The sequence below is a fragment of the Aotus nancymaae genome, unplaced genomic scaffold (assembly GCF_030222135.1).
Source record: "Aotus nancymaae isolate 86718 unplaced genomic scaffold, 86718_ANA_hifiasm-v0.15.2.pri h1tg000053l, whole genome shotgun sequence".
In the NCBI taxonomy this organism is placed as follows: Eukaryota; Metazoa; Chordata; class Mammalia; order Primates; family Aotidae; genus Aotus; species Aotus nancymaae.
Genome location: NW_026988467.1, coordinates 15,740,711 through 15,759,011, shown reverse-complemented (window position 1 = coordinate 15,759,011; position 18,301 = coordinate 15,740,711). Strand labels below are relative to the sequence as shown.

General features: G+C 52.1%; 1 protein-coding gene across 2 annotated transcripts in view; it reads left to right on the top strand.

The window, feature by feature from the left end:
* Positions 1–18,301, top strand: part of ALDH4A1 (aldehyde dehydrogenase 4 family member A1) — a 31,946-nt gene that overhangs the window by 1,274 nt on the left and 12,371 nt on the right. Inside the window, exons 1-5 of one of the 2 annotated variants that reach the window (XM_012440086.2) lie at positions 9,977–10,027; positions 11,479–11,572; positions 12,397–12,489; positions 15,328–15,375; positions 16,158–16,313. In XM_012440086.2, the coding sequence (XP_012295509.2) occupies positions 9,996–10,027; positions 11,479–11,572; positions 12,397–12,489; positions 15,328–15,375; positions 16,158–16,313 (423 nt within the window). In that variant the 5' untranslated portion in view covers positions 9,977–9,995. Of the gene's footprint in view, positions 1–9,976; positions 10,028–11,478; positions 11,573–12,396; positions 12,490–15,327; positions 15,376–16,157; positions 16,314–18,301 lie in introns of those variants that run through there. The other variant, XM_012440085.2, reaches the window with a different exon arrangement.

The window sequence follows — 18,301 nt, the reverse complement described above, 5'->3', positions numbered from 1 at the left end:
TGTGGGCAGGGCAGAGGGGCTCCTAGTCTGGTGGAGCTGCCCACCTGGGGATCAGCTCCCCCTCCCATGTAAGTTTTGTTTGCTTGACCCCTGGGGCTATTAGTGGCTGTGTCTCTCCTAATGAGCTGTGCCCTTTCTGAGTTAATCAGTGGCCCTCTCCCTTCCCCCAAGGGATGGCAGGGTGGTGCCCTGAGCACAAGTGAGTTTCAACACTGCTGTGTGTCCTGTCTGGGTGGGAAGGGAATAGGAAAGGGCACAGGAGGAGGACATGGGACAGAAAGGTTCCTCTTGTAGGCTGAGACTGGGGCCACACGTACCACACTTGGTGTGAGATCCCATTTGCAGGTGTTCCCTGCACTCTGAGACCCAGGAAGGTGGGCTTATAGAGTCCCATGTTTACTGAGTGCCTACTGTGAGTTGGTGCTCTGCCAAACACCCTGGAGATGAGGCGTACCCAGGGAATTTACATGTGGATGGGGCCTTTGAGGAGTTTTCAGCTTAATAGAGGAGAAATGCATAGATGGAAAAACCCTCCAATATCTAGTAGAAAGCAATCCACGTTCTAAAAAAAAAGTCCATGATAACAGTAATAATTATCAAGCAATCAAGCACCACACCATGCTGATAAGTACCGTCTTATTCATGTATTATTATGGGACACGATCTGCCATTTAAGGCAGAGAAATTCTTACAGTTGGTCTAAATCCAGATTCATGCTCTGAATTATGAGGACTCCTGAACTGAGAGGGGAAAGAGAAAGCATTTTGCAACCGCTTCCCTGGGCTCAGGTTACCTCTTTGATACAGCTGCTGGCTCGATGCCCTAGACAGGATTTCTCAACCTCACCACTATGAGCATTTGGGGGCTACATTTTTGTTGCGGTGGAGTCTGTCCTGTGCACTGTAGAATGTTTAGCAGCATCCCTGGTCTTCACCACTGCTTGCCAGGGGCACCCCCGGCCCTGACAATTAAAAGAAGTCCTGGCCCTGACGGTAAAAGCAAGTTCGTAGACATTGCTGGATGTGACCTAGACAAAATTAGCTCTGGTTGGGAGCCACTGCTCTGGGGGAACAGGTTTGGTATTTGATCGCTCGTTCCTTTACTCAACTAACATTTAGGGCTCACCTGTAGCATCCCATGTCTGCATTTATGGAGAAACAGTTTCAGGGATTTTCAGTGACATCTCTCAGTGTCCTACAGGTAAAACTCTAGTCCTGAGGAAAAACTGCTGCTTTTGAGGAACGGGTATGGGAGATGTTTCTTCTTTTCTTTCTTTCTTTCTTTCTTTCTTTCTTTTTTTTTTTTGAGATGGAGTTCTGCTCTTGTTGCCCAGGCTGGAGTGCAATGGCGTGATCTCGGCTCACTGCAACCTCTGCCTCCCGGGTTCAGGCAATTTTCCTGCTTCAGCCTCCTGAGTAGCTGGGATTACAGGCATGTGCCATCACACCTGGCTGATTTTGTATTTTTAGTAGAGATGGGTTTCTCCACGTTGGTCAGGCTGATCTCGAACTCCCGACCTCAGGTGATCCGCCTGCCTCGACCTCCCAAAGTGCTGGGATTACAGGCATGAGCCACCGCACTCGGCCTGTGGGAGATGTTTCTTAGTGTTTCCTTTTTTGCCTTGAGTGCCGGGAATCTCAGCCAGTTTTTAAAAATACCCTTTATATGTATTTTCTTTTTGTTTAATATATGTCAATTGTGAAAAGTACAGATAAAGCAAAAAATACAACCATCACCTGCAACTGTGCCACACAGAGGTAACCACTGTTAACATTTTGATTCATATCCTTTAACTTTCCATGAATATATCTGCTTTAAAAAAAAAACCCATAGAAACAAGCTCGTCTACAAGTATTTTATTGTAGCTTGTTTTTCCCTTTCTGCACTTGTCTGCCTTACAGTATTTTCCCAGGCCCTGGAACTGTGTCTGGCATGTGGTAAGCCCTTGGCAAAACGTCTAGGGAATGAATGAACTTACCATGTGAGCCCTTCCTTGTCAACTGATATTTATCACAACCAACCTCAGGACAGTCACCTCAAACATGTGGCCTTTATAGGTGGGCCCAGGGATGGTGGCTGGTGACAATGACTGCCATTTACCTTTCATGTGGATTATTTTTTCACTCACCTTCTCAGCAACTCATGATGTAGGGGTTGCCACCCCATTTCAAACAACTGAGACTCACGGAAATTAAGGCAAGCTTGTCCAAGGCCTTGAGCTGGCGAACCCCAGGCCTCCTGTGGGACTGCCTGATTTCCTGTTCTTTTCTCAATTAACTTTACCATCCTTGTCTCCAGTTTTCTTTGGAGACACACAGGATGCAGATTTATATAGAAATTTAACAAATAACCAAGCCGGCCCAGGCATGTAGTTGGCTTATAAGAAGTGTTCCTTTCTGTTCCTTACTCCTCCTCATACCAAACCCAGGTGTGACTCCTGCTCAGCCCATCTCACCTCAGGGGGCTTGTGGGCTGGAATTGGCTATCACCCTGTCCCCTGCAGCGATCCTGTGTGATTTCAGACTCTTCTTAGTCTGCCTGATGGTTTAATTTTCAAAATATTGAAGTCTGCCTGGCTCTTGGATGGGCACGGCTTGCCCTGGGTGAGGGGTGGGGGGCGCTAGCACTTCCCACCATTCACTAGACATTCTCAGCTCTAGAATTCCTCATTCCTCCAACCAGTGGCCGGGGCAGTGACTTTGGCCTGGAACGTCCTCCTGGCCACCGCGGTGAACCCATCGAGTGCTTTGAGGCCTTGGCAAGGTAGCTTCTGTCCCTTCAGTATCCTTATCTGCAAAATGAGAATGATCGTATTAACAGCCACTTAGCAGGTGGCTGCAAGGATTAGTGGTGATGTGACCAGTGGTTTCCTGGGTGCCTGGTACCGAACGTGTGCTCTGTGAGTATTTGAGTGGAAGAATAATTAAAACCTATGACTATCGCCACACTTCTAAAGTAGTGAAAGCACCATTGAGGCAGCACTTGGCAGTGACCCTCCTGGGAGCAATCTGCCTCCTGTGCCCCGCCTCTGGCCTGGCACACAGGAGGTGTTGAACAGTTGCTGTTGAGATGGCCTGGAGCACAGCATGGCTTGGATCCTGGCTCTGACTCTTGGCAGCTTTGTGGCTCCGGGCAGGTTACTCACCCTCTCTGTGCTCCCTTATGTTCCCATATGGTAAATAAAGATGATAATAGTAGTCACCGCATAGGCTTGTCCTGTGGGTTAAATGATCTCATAGCTGAGAAGCACTTTAGAGTGCCCAGCACCGGGAATACTCAGTAAATGCTGCTGCTGTTATGGTGATCCCCCTCTCCCACCAGTGGGCTTCCTGGAATGATCCTCCTCCATCAGGAATATCAAGGCAGCAGGGTCCCCAGCAGTGAAGGATGGTTGCAGGAGGGGAGGTATGGTCCTCAGTCTCTTCCCTTTATTCCAATTAAGTACCCTAGGTGCAAAACCCCTTCTGTTACTGTTTTTTTTGAGACAGGGTCTCACTGTGTTGACCAGGCTGGAGTCACAATCTCAGCTCACTGCAGCCTCAACCTCCTGGGCTCAGTCATTCCCACCTCAGCCTCCCGAGTAGCTGGAACTACAGGCGCACATCACCACGCCCAGCTAATTTTTGTATTTTTTTTTTGTAGAGAAGGTATTTCACCATGTTAGCCAAGCTGGTCTCAACCTCCTAGGCTAAAGTAATCCTCCCACCTTGACCTCCCAAAGTGCTGGGATTATAGGCGTGAGCCACTGTGCCCGACCTTCTGTTAGGGTTTTGACCCTGCTCTCCTCAGGGGATGGAAGAGACTTCTCCCTTTCTTGCAGGCTCCTTATTCCTACACCTTTCCTTTCCTGGCCGAGGCCTGGCATGGAGTGAAGAGTCCCTGGGCTGAGCTGCAGTGCCAGTGGACAGCTCAGTGACCCTGGGCAAGTCACTGCCCATCTTGGGGCAGCCTCTTTGCTCAGGTGGGAATGAATTCTAGCCACATGGTGAGGAGGATTAACGTGTCCCATCAGCTCCACCTGACCATGGGCCTCTGAGATGTTCCAGGTGCTTCAGCCATACTGAAAGTCTCTTGAGTAAGGAAGACCTAGGTTCAAATCCTGCTTTGTCACTCAAGAGCCATGACCCTGCGCCAGGAGCGAGTAACTCTGAACCTCATCCATAAACAGATCATTCTGTGGTCAAGTATCCCTCATCTGAAATGCTTGAGAACAGAGCGTTTCATCTTTTGGTTTATTTATTTGAGACAGAGTCTTGCTCCATTGTCCAGGTTGGAGTGCAGTGGCGAGATCTCAGCTCAATGCAACCTTCACCTCCTGGGCTCAAGCCGTCCTCCCACCTCAGTCTCCCAAGTAGCTGGGACTGCAGGCACATGCCACCACGTCCACCTCATTTTTGTATTTTTAATAGAGATGGGGTTTCACCATGTTGGCCAGGCTGGTCTCGAACTCCTGACCTCAAGTGATCTGCCCTCTTCGGCCTCCCAAAGTGTTGGGATTACAGGTGTGAGTCACTGTGCCTGGCTGGAAGTGTTTTGATTATTGGACTTCTTTGGATTTTGGAAAATTTGCTGAACCAGGTGAGCATCCCTACTCCCAAGTTCTAAAGTCCAAAATGCTCCAGTGAGCATTTCCTTTGAGAGTCACGTTGATACTCAAAACATTTCAGATTTTGGAGGATTTCAGATTTGGGTTTTTGAATCAGGGACACTCAACCTGTCGTGCCTCCCTCATAGTTTGTGTGGTAGATTCCGTGAGATGGTCCTGTCCCACTTAGGTTACTGCTTGCACGTGGTGGCAAGTGCTTAACAAATGTTCCCGATGTTTGCTGGGCAGTGACTGAAGCAGCTCATCCCGGGCCTCGGGCTCTTCTGGTTTTCTGAGACGGACTCTCACTCAGTTGCCCAGGCTGCAGTGCAGTGGCACGATCTTGGCTCACTCCAACCTCTGCTTCCTGGGTTCAAGCAATTCTTCTGCCTCAGCCTTCCAAGTATCTGGGATTACAGCTATGCACCACCACACCCAGCTATTTCTTAGATTTTTAGTAGAGACTGTGTTTCACCATGTTGGCCAGGCTGGTCTCAAATTCCTGACCTCAAGTGATCCACTCCTCCCGGCCTCCCAAAGTGCTGGGATTACAGGCATGTGCCACCGTTCCTAGCGCCCAGCGAGGCCTTTCTTTCCATCTTGGCCCCACCCTTGCCCTGCACGTTCTCTGCTCACCTGGTGCTGCCTTTATCTCAGTGATAGGGAGAATTAGCCTTATCAGGCCCCAGATAACAGCTGGAAAAGCCAGGAGGCTGAATGAAGCAAAGAGAATTTCCTTTCTCTATCTCCTCTCCTTGGCCTTGGCCACCCCTCATCCTAGCCACTGGGGAATCAAGGGGTCTGTGTCCAGCCCAGGTGTTAGCAGAAGGGCACTGGCTTTGGAGTCCAGTCCTGGGGGTCCAGCATCAGCTCTGACACCACTCACGCATGGATCGTGTGCCTCAGGTGCTTCCTGCGGCTGGTCAGTGCGTTAGGCTTGGGGTGCCCGGTGGTGAATGGAATGGATATGGACTGGTGTGTAGAGCCTGCCCAGCGGGTGCACAGATGGTCAGTCGGAAATCTGTAATAGGGTTGTCACTAGTGCTTCCAGAGAAGTCTAGAGATACGAGAGGATCCGATAGGAGCCCCATGCTGGCTGTGTGAGGTTGGACCAGTGGAGGGCATCTCAAGCAGGGGACCCCGGAAAAGACTGGGATGGCTGGATTGTGGCAAATGGGGCAGTGTGATGGAGAATGCATTTGGAGACCTGGTAAGGATTCTGATGTCTTTATTTTAGACAGAATGAGAAACCACTGAGTAGTGTCTCACTGAGCTCCCCACTGTGCCATCTCTCCGATGATCAGATTTTCAGCATGCTAACTTTGGTTGCCGTGTGGACTTGAATGACTTGGAGGTTGAAGCGGGACTGGTATGGCGTGAGTCCAGGTGAAAGTGACTAGGACCTTGGACCAGGTGTCTTGGACAGGGTGGAGGCTGGGCCCTCTGTGTCTTTTCAGTTTTTCCCTCTGTAGATTTCTGAAGCTGCATTGACTGGCCCACAGCTCCTAGTGCAGGAGGTGAAATGGTGTATGGCCTTTATAGATCAGATCCCACTTGTAGAGGGTGAGGGGGGCCAACTTGAGGTCTCGGGCCCAGGCCACAAGCAGAAAGGGCACTGCAGATTGTCAGGGAAACCTGAGTCGGATTTAGACTCTGCCCTGTGCCACGTTCCCTAAGTGGGAAGACTGAAAGCTGCTATGAGAAAGGTTGGGTTGGATTCATATCTGCCTCCCAGAGCCAGGCACTCGCTGGGTGCTTGGAACACGTGTGCTAAATGAATGAGTGAGCTGTTATTGACCTGATCTGATTTCTCTCTGCATCCTTGCCATGTGGGATAAATGTGTACTGAATGCATGAATGCATGAATGGATGAGGAGTGCCATCCTGCCAAGAAGGTCCTCATAGATCCTCATAGAAGCCCCAAGTCCTGTGAATGATTCATCTCTGCCTTCACCTGAGCAGCCAGTGGAAGCGACTCCTATTAGTCCAAAATGGTCCATGAACAAAGAAAAAAAATAGAAAGAAAGAAAAAAGGAAACATTGATGGGAGTCCCTAGGCTATTTTTAGCTGCACTTGACTCTGGCTGAACTTTGAACTATTGTCTGTTCTCCATGCCACACTCAGACTGATGGACGGACAGCTGGGCCAGTGCTTGGAGACCTCCAGGCACAGAGAAAGCCATGGGGGCATGTGATCCTGAGGTCACAGTGGGCATCTGGGCATCTGCCCCGTGGAAGCAGGAGGGAGGCCTGCAGGATCTCTGTCTCTGATGTTTACTGGGAGGGATGGAGAAAGGAGAACTGGATACTACTACATTTTTTTTTTTTTTTTTTTTGAGACAGAGTCTTGCTCTGTTGCCCAGTCTGGAGTGCAGTGGTGTGTTCTGGACTCACTGCAACCTCCACCTCCCAGGTTCAGGCGATTCTCTTGCCTCAGCCTCCCGAGTAGCTGGGAATACAGATGCATGCCACCAAGTCCAGCTAATTTTTTTTGTATTTTTAGTAGAGACAGGGTTTCACCATGTTGGCCAGGCTGGTCTCAAACTCCTGACCTCAAGCAATCTGCCCACTTTGCCCCCCGAAAATGCTGGGATTACAGGTGTGAGCTACCACACCCGGCCTACTACATTTTAATCTGGGGATGGACTATGATGCTGTGTATTCCTCTAGTAGTTGCTGAGCACCTGGGCCAGCCCCTGAGGCTGTGATTCTGTGATTCTTGGGGGCATCTGGGACCCCATTTGTCTTTGAAAGCCTGATCTAGTGAAATAGCATTCTGAGACCTTTACAATTTTCTTCGGAAAGCAAGAGCAGGAGGGGTGAGGAAGGGCCAACAGATTTAATCCTCCTGATGACCCTGCAAGGTGCGCCATGTCAACCTTAAATAGTGAGATTCAGAAAGTAGGATTAATTGTAGAGTTTATTCGAGCTCAGAACTTGAGGATGGCCACCAGGGAGCATGGATGCAAGTTACCCTGAATATACACTCTGATTAGCTGCAGCGACTGGGCTTTTAAGGTGTGGGGGAAAAGAGGCAGTTTCTAAGTCTTTTACCAAAAATTTATATTAAATTAAGCCACTGGCTGGGCACAGTGGCTTATGCCTATAATCCCAGCACTTTGGGAGGCTGAGGCAGGTGGATCACTTGAGGTCTGGAGTTCGAACCCATCTCTACTAAAAATACAAAAAATGAGCTCAGTGTGGTGGTGGGCGCCTGTAATCCCAGCTACTCCGGAGGCTGAGGCAAGAGAATCACTTGAACCCGGGAGATGGAGGTTTCCGTGAGCTGAGATTGCGCCGCTGCACTCCAGCCTGGGCAACAGAGCGAGACTCTGATTCAAAAAAAACACATAAGCTACTGAATGACCATACATTGTTTCATGTGACACTTTCCAGGATCATGAAGATAATGGATGAGGCAACTAGTCAGAAACAAAATGCCTTGAAATAATTGCCACCGGGCATGCATGCAAAGGGCATGACTCAAGTCCAGTATTCATGTCTCCCTGGCCCTGAAACGTTTTGCATACTTCACATCGCTCACACTGCTCTGAGCTATTTTTCTCTTTTCAATAGTACTATCCCCATTTTCCAGGTGAGGAAACAGAGACTCCTTCTGAGAATGTAATGAGGTCATGGGGCAGGTGTGAGCTTTGTTTTCAGATTTGTCTGCTTCTGAGGCCTGTGCTTTTTCTGTCCACCAGGTGCTGGACTGCCAAGCTGGGCTGGAACAGACTCATTAGTTATTTAGAGTCGAGCTTCTTGGCTGAAAGAGGTGATGGTGATATCTGGCTCACCATCTTTGGTGAGTGTGGTGCTGCTGAGGCCCCGAAGTGTGGCTGGAATGCATGGTCAGGAGCTCAGCTGGGGTCCCTATCAGAAGCTTCCAGATGGTCCCAGGGATTGACACTGCCTTGCCCCTTCCTGAACGACTGTGGAGACTTGTGGCTGCCTCTCCATTCTCGCCGTGACAGTAGGTGGAAGAGGGCAGTGAAGATTTTAATTTATTTATCGTTATCAGATCTCCATAGTAACCCCATGAGGGGGTGTCAGCATTTTACAGAGGGAAACTGGCTTCAAAACAAGTGACTCGCACGAGGTCACACAGCTAGTGGGAGGTGGAGTGGGGGTGGGGGATGCAGGGTGGAGGTCGGTGGGGAGGGGAGAGAAGGGCCCATGTGCTCACTTTTCCTGCCAGGATCTTTATGGCCCAGCCCTTGCCCCTGCCTCTCCCTCTGCCTCAACCATGCAGGCCCCTCATCCCCTCCTTCTGCCTCATTCTAGCTGGGATGCTCTTCCCAGCTCCTCTCAAGCCTCCTTTGGATCTGTGTCAGGGTCACCTCCTGAGAGAGGCCTTCCTTGGCCACCCTGGCTGCAGCAGCCCCCTGCTCCCTCTTCTTTCCTCATTGCCATGCTCACCATCTGCGGTTACCTTGCTTATTTCCTGAGCAGGGCCCTCACTGAAGGTCACCGGCCTGCAGCCAGAGGCCTCGCTCTTTCTGTCACTGCTTCATCTCCACGGTCTGAGACGGCACCAGAGACCTGGCAGGTCCTCAGTCAACCTTGTTGAATCAACAAAGGACCTGCTCACACCACTTCGGTTTTATATCCTCCAGTCCTCCTGGGCTTCGTCTTTCAGCCCCAGACTCCTTCTGGCCCTTGACACTCACAGTCAGGCCACTCTGCCTCCCATAGGGCATAAAGCAACCTCAGAACGGCAGCCTCAGGCCACGCTCCTCTGAGACCGTGATCAGATGAGACACAACAAGCCCTCTTCCTGATTTTTTTTCCTTGAGACGGAGTCTCACTCTGTCATCCAGGCTGGAGTGCAGTGGCATGTTCTCAGCTCACTGTAACCTCCTCCTTCTGGGTTCAAGCAATTCTCCTGTCTCAGCCTCCTAAGTAGCTGGGAGTATAGGAGCGTGCCACCACACCCAGCTAATGTTTGTATTTTTAGTAGAGACAGGGTTTCACCATATTGGCCCAGCTGGTCTGGAACTCCTGACCTCAAGTGATCTGACTGCCTTGACTACCCAAAGTTCTGGGATTAGAGGCGTGAGCCACCATGCCCAGCCTCTTCTTCATGATTTTTGTCTAAGCCTGGACAAAAACAATGTCTCTGTGCGTCCTGCAAACATCAGACATCTTGCTCAATGTGACTTTTTTCCCAGTCAGCCTCACCCCCACTTTCGGACAGCAGCCAATCCAGAGCTAACCCTGGCTTCCTTAAACCCTCCCCAAGTCACCCTGCCAAAGCTCACATCCTATCGTACGTTTCCTAACAGCATCCTACCGAGATGTCCTGTGGTTCCTCATGCTGTGTGTTTTCCCTCACTGCGCTGACCAGTGAACCCCACCTGTGTACCTCCAGCTGTTCCTGGTTGTCTGGGGCCATTGACACCAGAGAGAGATGCTGTCTGAGCCTTCTGGACTCAAGCGCAAGTTTCTCCTACTCTTGATCTTGAACTAGTCATTTTCCTTTTAGAACCTACATGATCTTATTTCTCTAGAGACGTGGCTCGTGAGACCCATCCTATGCCACGGTAGATGGGAAGTTTGTCAATTTCAAGTGCCCTGTGGGCATTAGGTGACTTCGTCATCATATTATTCTCATTTATAGAGGGGGAAACGGGCCTGAAGAGGAAGTCGCACAGCTGGGAGGTGGCAGAGCTGAGGCTCCAGCTCTGGAATTACTGACCCCAGTGTCCTGGCTTTGAGCCACCTGACCTCCCAACTTGTGACCTTCCGATGTGGTAGTGGGTGGTGGTCACTAGTCAATGAGGTTAGAGGATTTGAGCAAGGAGTTCTGGAGGCTCAGTGTGCTGGAATCAGGCACCTCACCCCCAGGGCCAGCCCTCCTGGCGCTGTGAGCTGAGCTCAGGGCAGCCCTCCAAGTTTATGGTCCACATTTTGGACATTCCTGCCCACCCGGAGCTCTCAGCCCTTTGTGCCGAGGGGATCTCAGCTGGTTTGCATTCTGAGGAGACTGTGCTCTGGAATGTGCTGTCTTTTCAGCTTAGAGAGAGAAGGAACTTGGGTCTGTTTGGGATAAAGGCTTTCTGGTAGAGGAAGAAAGGGAGAGTAACGCTCTGCATGTGCATAATACTTAAACATGGTTTTGCATCTGTGCGTTTAAACGTCAAACAATCACGTGAGTTCGGTGTGATTATTCTTACTTGATAGATGTAGAAACATGCTCAGAAGAGGCAAGTCACAGGCCCAAGGACACAAATCGCAAGACTGGGACTTAAACCTTGGGTTGTGGACCCCAAGGTGGGTTTTTGTCGTATTGTTTTGAGACGGAGTTTTTCGCTCTGTCACCCTGGCTGGAGTGCAGTGGCACAATCTTGGTTCACTGCAACCTCTGCCTCCTGGGTTCAAGCGATTCTTCTGCCTCAGCCTTCTGAGTAGCTGGGACTACAGACACATACCACCATACCTGGCTAATGTTTTAAATATATATATATATATATATTTTTTTTTTTAGAGATGGGGTTTCTCCATGTTAGTCAGGCTGATCTTGAACTCCTGACCTCAGGTGATCCACCCACCTTGGCCTCCCAAAGTGCTGGGATTACAGGCGTGAGCCACCACACCTGGCCTATGTTTTAAATATTTTTAATAGAGAGGAGATTTCACCCTGTTGGCCAGGCTGGTCTCGAACTCCTGACCTCAAGTGATTTGCCAGCTTCGGTCTCCCAAAGTGCTGGGATTATAGGCGTGAGCCATCGTGCGCAGCCCAAGGTGGGTTTTTGACCCCAACTTTCTAGTTACATTGGATTCCAGGCTCTGGGTGCCCACCTGGGACCCACTGTTGGAGGCAGAGGGGCTGGGGTCTGGTGGTGGAGCTGCTGCTGACCTCTCTGTCTCTGTCCCCTGCCCTTGTGTCCCAGGCTGCAGTGGAAGCACACCTCCTCCCTGAAGGTGGCCAATGAGCCCATCTTAGCCTTCACGAAGGGCAGCCCTGAGCGAGATGCACTACAAAAGGTAACGGGAGGGCGGGGGGCACCTGAGAGGTGCAGGGCGTGGAGTGGAGGCTGCCCCCAGCAGCCTTGAGATAGCTCTCCACGCCTGCAGCCAGCACCCGCTTCTACCCTTGCTCCTAGCCTTGGGGGGAAGCCTGGGAGGGCTGTGGATCTGGAGTGTGGAGACAGCTGGGAGGAGCAGGGTGGCAGCCTGGAGCTACTTTGGGGCTTCTCAGACCAGGTCAGACATCATGTTTTCTACTTAAAGATGTTTTCCAGTTAATTGCCAGAATTTTTTTTTTTTGAGACAGAGCCTTGCTCTTGTCACCCAGGCTGGAATGCAGTGGTGTCATCTCAGCTCACTACAACCTCTGCCTCCCAGGTTCAAGCTGTTCTTCTGCCGTCACCTCCTGTGCAGCTGGAATTACAGGCGCCCGCCACCATGCCTGACTAATTTTTGTCCTTTTTTGGTAGAGACGGGATTTCGCCATATTGGCCAGGCTGGTCTCGAACTCCCGACCTCAGGTGATCCACCTGACTCAGTCTCCCAAAGTGCTGATATTACAGGCATGAGCCACCCTGCACAGCCTAATTGCCAGGATTTTAAAGATCATGAGATTTCACATAAGTTTCAGATGCAGTTTTTTAAAATCTCTGTGTAATGGGTAGACTTCACTTTCCTGCAGGGTGACAATGGCTGGAGCGGAGTCCTGCTGCCCTCTGAGCGGAGCACACACTCTCTGGTGGTCTGCCTGGGCATCTCTGCCTGTGGACTCTGCATTAGGGTTTTAGACGGGAGGAAGAGAGGAAGGCGGTGACCATACCCGCTCTTATCCCTCTCCCCAGGCCTTGAAGGACCTGAAGGGCCGGACGGAAGCCATCCCATGCGTGGTGGGGGATGAGGAGGTGTGGACGTCGGATGTGCAGTACCAGGTGTCGGTATGTCCAGCGGGTGGGCAGGGCTCAGCCCCTCCTCTGAATATGTGACCTCTTTCTCTGACGGCTCATAAGCTTAGAATGTATGAGTTCTGACTTCATGGCCGTTAGAGTACCCCTCCCCACCCTAGATTTTGAATTCTGTGGACCAGTAAAACTTCCCAAAGCAAAGAATGGCACCCACACTGCACCCAGCCCATAGTGGAGTCCTGTGCCTGGGCAAGGAAGACCATGAGGGGTTCGCACAGCATCTTCCATTATTCCTCATAGATTTCTTGCCAAGGGGGTTTGGGAGCTAATGGCAAAAAGCTGGGTCCAGGCCCCGAGCTCCTCAGATGACATTGGCCTCAGAAGCCCCATGCTTGGAGTTTATCTGTTTAGAAACTGGTGTACATTTTACATGGGCCGGAAACTCATAGGTCTGTGATTTGGGGGAGAGTAAAAGGTTGGCCCTTTTGCAAACAGGGCGAGTACATTTGGGCTCTGTCCGGCTGGAACCCTGGGCAGGCGTGTGCAGAGGGAGGGGTGACTGAGGCAGGGAACCCAGCCCCCTGACTCTGAAGGTTCCCAGGGCAGCCTGGGGCAGGAGTTGAGCACAGAGGTGTCCTGGAACTCTTGTTGCTGGGACAGGACTTCCTGGAGCTGTCTAAGCATGGCCTGGGGTCTACAGACGCCGGCCAGGTCACTCTGTCTGCACTGGGTGTGTGTGCAGGTGCCAACTGACAGCAGCTGCCACCACCCCGCTCACTGGTGGTCTGTGTAACTGCCTAGAGCCTGCCCTCACCTGCAGCCCCCCAGGCCTCCAAGGCTGCATGGCAGCTGGGATTTTTCCTCTGGCATTCTGACAAGCCCCTGGGTGGATACTACTGATTTTCCTTTCCCACACTGCCTTGCCGACCTGGCTGGAGGTTCTGGCCATGTGCTGATCACTGTGGCACCAGACATGTAGAGGAATTGGCCTCATGAGGGCAGGATCTACGTTTGCCGGGACATAGCACTGATGAGGAGTTATCTGCAGTCCACTGGGGCCCGGGTTCCAGCCACCTTCTCGGCCTCTGAGCATCACAGGCCAATCTCAGCTATGAGCAGAATACAGGGTGACTGTGCCAAGGTTTGACATGAAGGGGAACGGCCACTTTCTACCCAAGTCTAGAGCAGCGCTAGCCAGTGGAATTTCCTCCAGTGATGATGGAAACATTCCAGATCTGAATTGTCCATTCCAGAGGCCACCAGCCACGTGTGGTTGTCAGCACGTGAAATGTGGCTTGTGGCTACTGTGTTAGACAGGAAAGCTCCGATAACCCACTGGAAGACGGATAGGTAGCAAAAGTGTTAGCCGTTAGGATGGAAACTGTGTTACCAGCCTTGGGAAGGAAAGAAGTGAAATTTCTCCCTGCTTCATTGGTCATGCTAGCTTCACCACTGCCAGGCGTTAGGTTTCGAAGGGAAGGCGAGGGTTCAAGAAGGACACACAGAGAGGGCGGCTGAAACAGCAACACAGGTATATTGCAGAAACCTGAGGATGTGGGGGGCCAGCTTCATACCAGAGCCCTCCACTGCTTATAGGCTGGGGTACTTATAGGTGTGGGCGGGAGGGGTCTGGTGTGGGTAGTGTGGCTTGCTGGCTGTCAGGATATTGATAAGATGTTCTTATGATCAGGTGGTTTGGCTCCTTCTCCAGTGGGATGTCATTGTGGTATTCCTTGGACCTTTTCCTAGCAAGATATAATAGGGATGTTGCCTTTTTTTTTTTATTTGAGACAGATTTTCACTGGTGTCTCCCAGGCTGGAGTGCAGTGATGCTATCTTGGCTCACCACAACCTTCACCTCCTGGGTTCAAGTGATTCTCCTGCCTCAGCCTCCCGATTAGCTGGGACTACAGGCGTGTGCCACCACACCTGGCTAATTTTTTATTTTTAGTAGAGACAGGTTTTCACCATGTTGTCCAGGATGGTCTCGATCTCCTGGCCTCAGTCTTCAGGTGATACACCCGCCTTGGCCTCCCAAGGTGTTGGGATTACAGGCGTGAGCCACCACGCCCGGCCAGGATGTTTCTTTAGGTGGGCATTTGTCTGCCTTGTGGTAGGGTGGCTAGGCAGGCTGTTTCTCATGGCCTGAGTTCCTGTGAAATGTTTCACTTCCACCAAGGTCTACAAAATAGTGTGGAGCTTACAAAATGGTACCGTTTGGACCAATACCAGGTTCTGTTTGTAAAAGTTTGCTGAGGATCTTCCCATTTAAATGAGTAAATCTGGGGCTCAGGAAGCAATTGGTCTGTCAGTAATGGCTTCGGGGCGGGGCAGAAGTCGCGGGCATTTCACAACACCGGCGCATTCCTTTGGGTCTCACATGGTGAAGTTGCCCATGGTTGTAGCCTCATGCTGGACCAAAACATTTTCACTCATGAGCCCCTTTGGTTCTCCTGTCTGTGCTAAGACACAGGGAGGGCCGTCCCCATTTCCTAGATGAGGAGACTTGGGGAAGGAAGTGAGTTGACATGGGGCCCCACAGCTAGTAGGTGGCAGATCCAGGATTTGAACTCATGCCTCTGACCACAAAGGTCTGTGCTTTCCTTGAAAGACCCTATGGTCTATGCCTTTATCCTGGACCGTGAGCCTTCTGGAGAAGGAGCCATGTCTTACTCATGGTACAGCGGGTACACCAGCACCCTGAACAGGGAGCAACCTGTGGGCCAGGTACTGGGAGGGCCTCATGGGAGCAGTTGGGGAGAGCAGGTATGTCCAGGACTTTCCTGGAAAACCAGCTCCGAGCCCGGCCCCCTCCGTCTTTATCCTGGCACCTCCCTCCTGGGCAGGGACCTCACTATTCTCTCCTTTCAGCCTTTTAACCATGGACACAAGGTGGCCAAGTTCTGTTATGCAGACAAGGTGAGTGAGCCCCTGATGACCCGGTGGTTGGGGTTGCTACCCCTACCCTGCCCTGCCCTGCCAGCTGCTGATAGGGGCTGGGCATCTGTCGCTGTGTCCTTCTTTGGCCATGGTGGGTAGGGGGGCAGGGGGTGGCTGGCCCTGAGGGAGTCCCTGGGTGATGACTTTGACTGGGCTAGGCATGCAAAGGTTAACTTGAGCCAAGTGCACCCTGCCTCTGCCAGGGCTGAGACATTCCCTGACATGCCCATTGTGGTGGGGCAGACCTTGGATTGGGGAGGAGTGGATTCTGGAAGGCTGAGTCAGGGCAATTGGAGACACCATCGATGGAAAGCCAGACAGAGAATTGGCACTGGAAAGGGCCAGCAGGAGGGGCTGGGGGTGCTGGGGGGGCTGGAGGTCTGGGAGCTGGCACTGTGTGGCGATGAGGGCACTGGGGTCTGGGAGGCCAGCAGCAGAGCCGTGTCTCGGGCTCCCGTTGACCTCAAGTTTCTGGATGGTGGGTTCAGGGGCATCAGGTCCCAAGAATAAGGTAAGACCACAAGAGAAAGTGGAGCCAGTGTAACAGCTGTGGGGCTCAGTGCCAAGATCTTAGAGTGCCAAGATCTTGCCATCACGGGACACCGTGTTGGCAGCTGTGGTGGCAGGGGGCTGAGGACCCAGGGAGACAGGCATTGTCCCCAGGTGGAAGAGAGTGGCCTTCCAGGTCTCTCCTCCCTCGCTCACTCCTCAGGGCCCTTCCTGCTGCAGGTGGCATCCCCAACCTCTCCCTCTCCCTTTAGGGCCTGCTCAACAAAGCCATCGAGGCTGCCTTGGCCGCCCGGAAAGAGTGGGACCTGAAGCCTATCGCAGACCGGGCCCAGATCTTCCTGAAGGCGGCTGACCTGCTGAGTGGGCCGCGCAGAGCCGAGATCCTGGCCAAGACCATGGTGGGACAGGTGAGGCCCGGTGGGGCGGGGTGGGGTGGGAGTCAGTCATACTCCATCCATGACAGCTGACATCAGCTGAAGCACTTCTGGGTACCAAGCCCTGTCGGGGACCCAGAGATGTCCTCAAGGGATGAGGCTTAGGAACTGGGATGGATGATCACCAATCATTAGGCAAGACAGATTGTGCAGAGCCCGCGTGGCCTGCCTCAGAAATGTCCCCTTTCCTCCATCCCTTGGCCCTCGCTCCTAGGCCTTTGCCGTGCTTTGCCTGGACCGTTAGGGGGCCTGCACTGTCTCCCTGGCGCCCAGCTTGGTCAACCCCCTGCGGCCCTCAGAGTGATCTTTTCAACACCTCCAGGATGTTACTCCCGGCTTACAACCCACCCAGACCTCTCCACCACTGAGAGGCAAGTCCCAAGACCTTAGCCCCATACCCAGGGCCCTTCTGCCCACGTCTGTCCAGCTCGCCAGCTGCTCTGCCTGTCCCTGCCAAGCTGTCCCGCCCGTGGTGTAGCCATTTTGGACTTAGCAGGACTCCCTGGCCACGGCAGGCTCCTCGCTGCCTCTGCCCACTGTGTCCTCCTGCCTGGAATGCTTGCTGTGTCTTCCGTGCTCGGTGAACTCTTCTCTCCTGGTCTAGCCCAGATGCGCCCCCACTGAGCCTCCTCCAGCCGAAAGGACTAGTCCTTCCTGTTTCCCCAAAGCATGTTGTTTCTGCATCAGTTACAGCTCAGATTGCACTGGGGTGTATTCAGGTCCTAGGTACTGCCCCTTTACTAGCTTCTTGGACATAGTAATCATGTCTTGACATTCTCAGTCTTTTTTTTTCTTTTAAGACAGAGTTTCACTTTGTCACCCAGGCTGGAGTGCAGTGGCGTGATCTTGGCTCACTGCAAATTCTGCCTCCCAGATTCAATCGATTCTCCTGCCTCAGCCTCCCGAGTAGCTGGGATTACAGGCACCCACCACCACGCCTGACTACTTTTTCTATTTTCAGTAGAGACAGGGTTTCACTATGTTGGCCAGGCTGGTCTTGAACTCCTGACCTCGTGATCCACCTGCCTTGCAGGCGTGAGCCACCGCGCCCAGCCAACATTCTCAGTCGTTTCCTGGGCTTTGCATGATCCCTTTCAGGAGTCATAGCAAGTCCCTGTTAAATGGTTTTCTCTGCACAGAGCTGGTATGACAGCTCCTCACCCTGCTAAATGCAAGTGAAGTGAGGAGTCGCTCTAGCAGGCAGAGTGCATGGGGGACAGGAGCTGAGGGAGATAGAGTTATTTTACCACCTCCAGGACCTGAGCCCTATGCTGCCAGCTAACCTGGGTTCCTCAAGGGTCAATTGCAGGAGCCAGAACCTAGGCTGCTTTTTGGATCAGGCATTTGCCACTACCCGCTCCCCAGTCCCCATGGTGAGCACGCCCTCTGCTGCACAGAGCTGGTATGACAGCCCCTCATCCTGCTGAATGCCTCCTTAGGTCGGCTCAGCAGCCCTCTGAAGTGGGTGTCCGGCTCTGCGTGTTCCGGGTGAGCCGCACATGGGTGGGAAGACACTCACAGACACTGTAGGACCAGTTTAGGCTCTCTCTGTATTTGGGCTAAGACTCAAAAACTTCCAGGAACCACGGTACATATCTTAGCTCAGCTTCCTGGGCTGCGTGTCTCTAATAGGTCATGCACCTGCCAGTGACCTTGGGTGCCAAGTGGGGGGCTGCCTCAATCTGGAAAAGCCGTGTTCTTGGCTGTCCATGGTTCTTTTCCCTGTAGCTCACATTTGCTGTCAGTAAGAATGGGTGGTTTAAGGGAATCACAGTCACCCGCCTCTTGGTTTTTGACCCAAACTAACCAGCAAGGCTGAACATCGTTCCTGGGGAAGGAGCTGTCTGCCTCTCACACTCTGAGTCTCTGTCCTGGTCAGCAGCCAGACTCCTGCTTATGCTAATCTGCCTTTCTGCCTGGAAGGTTCTGATCCTGAATTTGGTCTGAGGCTTAATCATAGA